The sequence below is a fragment of the Rhinopithecus bieti genome, unplaced genomic scaffold, assembly GCF_001698545.2.
Source record: "Rhinopithecus bieti isolate Rb0 unplaced genomic scaffold, ASM169854v2 scaffold_56550, whole genome shotgun sequence".
NCBI lineage: Eukaryota > Metazoa > Chordata > Mammalia > Primates > Cercopithecidae > Rhinopithecus > Rhinopithecus bieti.
In genome coordinates, this window is record NW_016821820.1 from 136,205 (window position 1) to 144,384 (window position 8,180).

An 8,180-nucleotide genomic window follows, 5' to 3' on the forward strand; every position below is an offset into this window, starting at 1 on the left:
GAGGATGTGGTGAGTTCAAGTCACTGAAAAGTATGTTGTAGCTGTGTGGTAGAATGGGAGCAGAGTGAAGGGAGGAGAGAGAAGCCTGAGAGTTGAAGCAGAGGCAAGTTCATGTCAATGTCAATGAGTCTGAGCTTTACCCTAAGAGCAACAGGAGTCATCTTGAAAGCATTTTTAGCAAGAGAGGACTAGAGAAGATCTCTGCTCTAGAAAGGTACCTAAAGTTGAATGTTTAAAAGTGTAATTTATTCGCTATTGGCAATTTAAGTATTCTAGACATTTGTAAGTTTATGCAACAGCAGGAACAAAAAGCAGTACCTGCTAATAGCTATTTTAAGACTTCCAACTGTTGTTAAGTGGAATTCATAAATGTTCTCTTTCAAAATCTCATGCAAAGGGCCATGTATGTTTTCAGTGAGTACTTTAAAAACTTTGACATGCTAATATGAAAGACGAAGCTAAGAAGAACATGGGGAAAGTAAAATTCGTGCCAGGAATAGAGGGAATCATATGAATAGACGCTGTGGTTGCCCTTGTAGAAAACACCTTAAGAATGAAGTTTTATTATTTCAACTTGGTTCTGACACATTTTGATTTTTGTTCTAGAGAAGGTTCATCGGGTTTCAGGCATTATCATATAAAGGAAACAACAACATCTCCAAAGAAGTATTACCTAGCTGAAAAACATGCTTTTGGCTCCATTCCTGAGATTATCGAATATCATAAGCACAATGCAGCAGGTAAGTGAGCTGTGAAAACCTACTTCAAATATAAGGTAGTGATTAAAATGATCAGATACTGTGATTAGTTCATTGTAGAATGTGGTTCATTTAAAATTACTGCATATTAAAGGAATGATATATACAAAGAATAATTAGAAATAATATCAAGCTTTATTAAAAGCTCTGTCTTGACCTTAGGACATGAGTTATTCCAGTGGTATATAGCAAATGTTCACATTACATTTATACACTGTTGGTGGTAGTGTAAATTGGTTCCACCATTGTGGAAGACAGTAAGACAGAAACACCATTCAACCCAGCAGTCCCATTACTGGGTATGTACCCAAAGGAATATAAATCATTCTGTTATAAAGACAAATGCATGTGGGTGTTCATTGCAGCACTGTTCATAATAGCAAAGACATGGAATCAACCTAAATGTCCATCAGTGATAGACAGGATGAAGAAAATCTGGTACATATACACCATGGAATCTGTGAAGCCATAAAAGAAGAATGGGATCATATCCTTTGCAGGGACATGCATGGAGCTGGAGGCCATTATCCTTAGCAAACTAACACAGGAACAGAAAACCAAATACCACATGGTCTCTCTTATAAGTGGAAGCTAAACAGTAAGAATACATGGTTACATAGAGGGGAACAACACACACTGGAGTCTTTTATAGGGTAGAGGTTGGGAGGACGGAGAGGATCAGGAAAAACAACTTATGGGTACTAGGCTTAATACCTGGGTAATGAAATAATCTGTACGGCAAACCCCCATGACACAAGTTTACCCATGTAACAAACTTGCACTTATAACCCTGAACTTAAAAGTTAAAAATTAAGTTCACATTTATGTGGTATATATGTCCTTGATACTAAAGTCCAAGATATGTCTATTTCAGAATAGTCACAGAAGATGCCAGATATACCAGGATTCAGTCCTATGCTGTAGGTTTCCAGAGACTAGAGTAATCGTATCCTACAAGTTAACCATCTTCTTGAATCTCTGGTACACTACCACCAGAGTGGGAACAAACTGAATACCAAAAAATAACAGAAACCACAGTTATGAAAATTAAAGTTCCACAGGATTATATAGAAAGATTTCCAGCCTTTGACTTTAAAAATGTAACTGGGCAGGGATAGCCAAGTGCTTCACCCAACTTATGAAAATTTTGAAATTTTATTGAAGGCACCCTTTGCAAAGCCTGTTATTTTGTGACTGTTCACTTTTTTCCAGGTAATAATAATGGTTATTTAGATAAAATTTATATACTATAAAGCTCACCCATTTAAAGTATACAATTCAGTGGTTTTCAGCATATTTACAGAGTTGTGCCAACTATCAGCATAATCTAAATTTTTTTTTAAAGAACATTGTCATCATCCCAAGAAGAAGTTTTGTATCAAATAATTGCCACCCCACCCCCCTTCACCAGCCCAGCCCCAGGCAACCATTAAGCTACTTTCCGTCTCCCTTATAGATTTGCCTATTCTGGACATTTCATATAAATGGAATTACAGAATATGTGGTCTTTCGTGACTAGCTTCACTGACTTAACATAACTGTTTTTGACGTTGTCATGTTGTAGTATGTAGATGCATTCCATTCCCTTTTTTAAAAACATACATCACAAGTTTACTGAAATAATCAGATAATATAAACAAAACGAACAGGGCTTGACACATAGCAATTGCACAATAACTTCTACTTATTATTGAGTCAAAACCCAGAGCCTAACACAATATTTGTGGAATGCTTAGGTTCTCAGGCCAGCATACAAGCCTACATTTAACTCTTAAGTAAAATAACAGTTTCAAATTTAGTATAATAATGCTAAATGTTGAGACGGGATCAACCCCTCTATCTCCAAATATAGGGGGATTATCTTACCATCCACCTGTTGTGTTAGAAAGTCATGCTTCATCTACTTATGGAAGCCAAGACACAGCCTAGATATGTACAAACTATAGCTAAAATGAGGTTAAGGAAAAAATTTGCTGACGATAAATATCACTAGGAATTCTAGACAATGTAAATTGCCATTAATGTTTATTGCTGTGATGGACTTCCTGAACACATTGTTAGAAACTGGTTTGTGGTTTGTGGCTAGGTATACAAATAATAATTCGTTGTATGGATTTTGTTTATTATTCATCAGTTGATGGACATTTGGGTTGTTTCCACATTAGTTCTCTTATGAATAATGCTTCTGTAAACAGCTGTACACCAGTTTTTGCGTGGAAATAAGTTTTCATTTCTTTTGGGTATTTACCTAGTTATGGGTATGCTGCATCATATGGTAACTTTGTGTTTAACATTTGAGGAACTGATTTCATATCAATTTATATCTCATTCTGTTGTTTTCTTTTTTGGTATTTTTGCTCCCTAATTTTTTCTTCTGTATTCCTGTATAAGTTTTATTCTTCACTGTCATCTCAATTCATTCAACAAACATGTATCAAGTGCCTACTGCATGCCAAAAACAGAGCCAGACTTTGGGGAGACTGTGGTAGACTAGGTATAGTCACCGATCCTGATTTTCCGAGACCCTACCACTTGCGGGGAGACAGAGAAGTACATGATGATTTTAAATTGCTTTGAGATATCTTGTAGTAGAGGAAATACAGAGTGCTATGGGTGTTTATGGAAGAGACACCTCCTGTTTCTTATTTAGTGCTGTATGCAACTTGGGTTAAAAGATCCACACTGATTTCCAGTAGTTGGTATTCCGAATTGTTGCTATCTTAGAGCCCGATTTTTTTTTTTAAGTGTATGTTTAGTTTTTTTTTTTTTTTTTTTTTTTTTTTTAAGTTCTAGGGTACATGTGCATAACGTGCAGGTTTGTTACATATGTATATTTGTGCCACGTTGGTGTGCTGCACCCATCAACTCGTCAGCACCCATCAATTCATCATTTATATCATGTATAACTCCCCAATAGAGCCCGATTTTTATGCTAAGATTGCTAATACTGAGTCATGTCAGGTGAATAACTTTCATTTTTAGCAGGCTAATATAATTCCCTTTCATAGTTCAGCTCTCATATTGGAAAAGAACGTGAAATAACTGTTAGAAACCTTTTAACATCCTTTAAAATATTTGGAAAAAGAGAAAGCTAGCATGGTGCCTGTTAAACACTGTAGTATTTAAAAGAAAATGTTTGTTGAATGAATAAAAGCATATAGCACAGTGCTGTATGTACACACAGAGGATGAGCAATAAATGAATAAATGATGAATTTTATAAGTGAGTTTCCTGTAGCATGTGACCAAGCAGAATGATTATGAATGAGTTTGACTGCAACACTTTCTTTGATTATTAGGACTTGTCACCCGGCTTCGGTACCCAGTTAGTGTGAAAGGGAAGAATGCACCCACCACTGCAGGATTCAGCTATGGTAACTCTTATTTTGTGGTTGCATGAGCTGATTTTCCTTGAAAAGAATCCATTGTCATAAGATAAATTTGGATATATACTATTTCACATACTGGAACTGTTTTCGTAAGTTTATAGTATGAGTTTTTAGATAATTATACTTAAGACCATAGCAGCCTAGGTATTATGTTTTCATCATTATTCATAATTCCATAGAAAACTTTCTGTCAGTAAAAAAATAAGCATTATCATGTTAACATCTAAAATAAATCAAAGCTCTTCCTGGTTCTCACCAGCTTTATTGGTTACAAGAACGTAAGTAAGGATGGAGGTAAGAAAGAAAGCTTCCAACTTAGTTGTCTTTGTCGCTTCTGACAAAAGCCTTTAAAACAGCAGATTACATTATTTCCAACTTGATGGAATTGAAAAGAAAAAAAAAAAAACCTGAGAAGGAAGAGTGGTAAAGAAGGAAGTGTTTGTTTGACAAAAGTACCTTTAACTTTCAGGCTATATTATTATTATTATTATTATTATTATTATTATTATTAATGATTGTGCAGAATTGTCTTGCCTTCTTCATTTCACATTGGTTAGAAGGGATTCATCCTCCCCACCTTTGGCAGTTCAGATGCAGGTTTCAAGTCTCTTTTGTGTTTTACCAGGAATTATTACAGTGTTATCCTGTAATTCTGAGGTTGATCTGATCTTGGTTATAGGTTCTTTTTCCCCTCTCTGATTCATGCTACGTTTTCCTTTTTAAATATGAACATTTTCCCCTTCTGTCATGCAGAGAAGTGGGAGATTAACCCTTCAGAACTGACCTTTATGAGGGAATTGGGAAGTGGACTGTTTGGAGTGGTGAGGCTTGGCAAATGGCGAGCCCAGTACAAAGTTGCAATCAAAGCTATTCGGGAAGGTGCCATGTGCGAGGAGGACTTTATAGAAGAAGCTAAAGTGATGATGTAAGTGGCGATCATCTTTCTGGCTCATCTTTTGTATTAAAAGTGGCCCCTCACCAAAAACTTGGTAGTTTCTTTTCCTGTAGTAACTATATATATGTATGTCTTCCTTTCCAGGAAACTGACACACCCGAAGTTAGTGCAGCTTTATGGTGTATGCACCCAGCAGAAACCAATATACATTGTTACCGAGTTCATGGAAAGGGGCTGCCTTCTGAATTTCCTCCGACAGAGACAAGGTCATTTCAGTAGAGACGTGCTGCTGAGCATGTGTCAGGATGTGTGTGAAGGGATGGAGTATCTGGAGAGAAACAGCTTCATCCACAGAGATCTGGTAACCCTAGCTGCCCACATTCCCACTCATTGGCTGAATTCCTTTGTAACAATGGCTCAGCAAATGTGCAATGATGTATTAATAGCCAATGTTTGTTCTTAACAGTCTTTCACCGTTATTTTTAAAGTTGGTAAATTTAACTTGCCCTGTAATTTTAAAGGAAAGATCTTTATTCAATCTAATGATTTACCTAGTTAATATCTCCAAGCAAGTTTCCATGTTTTAATTTTTTGATCTCCATAAGAATCCCATGAGATAGCTACTCACAGTGGATTCTCTTACCATCACTCTTGTACAGATGAGAAAATTAGCTTCAGGGAAGTGAAATGGCTTGCCTACTGTGATAAATAGGGAAGTTGCGGTTGGCCTTGACTTTCTAACTAGATCCCAAGTTCTTTTCCACCTCATACACTATAAACAGAAACTATAAGAGAAATCCTTTGGATTTTTTAAAAAATCTCTCAAATCACTGGGAAAACATGGAGGTTCATGTTAACTTCTCAAAATACCAGTAAAAGAAATCTGTTACCAGTTCTAAATTATTGTGATGGAGACAATTTTTTCCTTCTCACCTGTTCTCACTCTCTCCTCCATTCTTCTTTTCCCTCTGTTTTTCTTCTCTACCTGTTCTTTACAAATGCTTTCAGCATATTAGCAGCAGTGTCTGTCCCCTGAAAATAATCAGCTGAAAATGCTTGTTTTCAGCATATCTGTAGCACTGTCTGTCCCCTGAAAGAAAATAATTCTTTCACCAACAAGAGTATAATTTTCATTTGGGACTTCCTCCCGTATTTTAGTTTTAGCTTTCTAGTGATAAAGCATGGATACATTTCTTTTAGAAAGCAGAAAAACTTTAAGACAGGGTTTTTTTTTTTTTCTTTGAGACAGGGTCTCACTTTGTCTTCCAGGCTGAAGTGCAGTGGCGTAATCTTGACTCACTGCAGCCTCAACCTCCCGGGTTCAAGAGATCCTCCTGCCTCAACCCCCAAGTAGCTGAGACTATAGGCATGTGCCACAATGCCTGGCTAATTTTTGTAGAGATGGAGTTTCTCTGTGTTGCTCAGACTGGTCTCAAACTCAAGCGATCTGCTCAAGCGATCTGCCTGCCTCAGCCTCCCAAGTGCTAGGATTACAGGTGTGAGCCTCTGCACCCAGCCTTAGCAAAACATTTTTTAAAATTAGCAGTCACCTTAGACAGACATTGTTCTGATAAGTATTTTACAAATAAACTCCTTTAATCATAATTCTAGGAAGTAGATTTTCTTATTATTCCCTTTTTACAGATGAGGAAACTGAGGTGCAAATAGGATAAAATAACTTACCAATGGGCAATTGAATTGTAGAGCCAGGATTTGAACCCGGGCAGCTTGGCTCTAGGGTCCCTACTTAACTACTATGCTATGCTCTCTAGAATTAAAGCATATTAGAGAGTTGAAGATTTGGAGATGGAACACTTGATTTCCTAGGTGTGTTTTGGGATACTTACCTTATCTTAGATTCAGTTTCGGTGTCTGTAAATTGTGGGTTATAATGTTGTTTGGCTTCCAAGACTGTTTTAAAGATCACACTATTTGACTGGGGCAAAGGGCTTTGTAAAATAGACATGCTATAGATAACATCAGTTATTGTTATCATTATGTCAGGGATGACGAAGAACATCTCTGTCAATTGAAACTCGTGAACTAAGAACCTTTGTCTGTTTTGTCCTTACAAAACTGATAAAAACTGAATATCTACATGGGTGTGGCAGATTACACCTTCCAGACAGATGGTATTTTGGCAAAAACGATTCTCATATTTCTGTGCCTGTGATATTGGTATTACTATGGTAGGTTTGTGTCACCCCTTATGGGAAACTTCAGATGCTCTTGTCTCCTTGGTAAAGAATCCTGTTGACCATCCAGCACAGGCATTGTGGAGTTGTGAAGTGTTTTCGCAGGAAGATGCAGGCAGTCCAGGGAATGGGCATTAACTCTCATTTTATAACAGACTTTTTTTTTTTTTTTTTTTTTGAGACGGAGTCTCACTCGCCCAGGCTGGAGTGCAGTGGCGCGATCTCGGCTCACTGCAAGCTCTGCCTCCCGGGTTCACGCCATTCTCCTGCCTCAGCCTCCCTAAGTAGCTGGGACTACAGGCACCCGCCGCCATGCCCAGCTAATTTTTTTTGTATTTTTAGCAGAGATGGGGTTTCACCGTGTTAGCCAGGATGGTCTCGATCTCCTGACCTCGTGATCCACCTGCCTCGGCCTCCCAAAGTGCTGGGATTACAGGCGTGAACCACCGCGCCTGGCCTATGAGACTCTTAAAATGCAGTCAGCAAGAGGGAACCTCATATAAGTGCAATTGCCACATAGAGAAAATAGAATTATGAACAGTCAGGAAGAAAAACACATCTTGGTCTACGCGTTATGGTATTAAAATATTATTGGCCTGGTGTGGTGGCTCACGCCTATAATCCCAGCACTTTGGGAGGCCGAGGCGGGCAGATCACGAGGTGAAGAGATCAAGGCCATCCTGGCGAACATGATGAAACCCTGTCTCTACTAAAAATACAAAACACAGCCTGGCGTAGTGGTGGCCGCCTATAGTCCTGGCTACTTGGGAGGCTGAGGCAGAAGAATCACTTGAACCCGGGAGGCGGATGTTGCAGTGAGCCGAGATGGCACCACTGGACTCTAGCCTGGTGACAGAACGAGACTCGGTCTCAAAAAAAAATCATCATATCTTCCTTCTGAGAAATACCATGTCTTTCTTTTTTTTTTTTTTTTTTTTTTTTTT

General features: G+C 38.1%; 1 protein-coding gene across 1 annotated transcript in view; it reads left to right on the plus strand.

The window, feature by feature from the left end:
• Nucleotides 1-8,180, plus strand: part of TEC (tec protein tyrosine kinase) — a 114,311-nt gene that overhangs the window by 100,062 nt on the left and 6,069 nt on the right. The window contains 4 exon segments of the mRNA XM_017860643.1: nucleotides 607-740; nucleotides 4,057-4,131; nucleotides 4,900-5,071; nucleotides 5,186-5,402. Of these exon segments, the coding sequence (XP_017716132.1) occupies nucleotides 607-740; nucleotides 4,057-4,131; nucleotides 4,900-5,071; nucleotides 5,186-5,402 (598 nt within the window).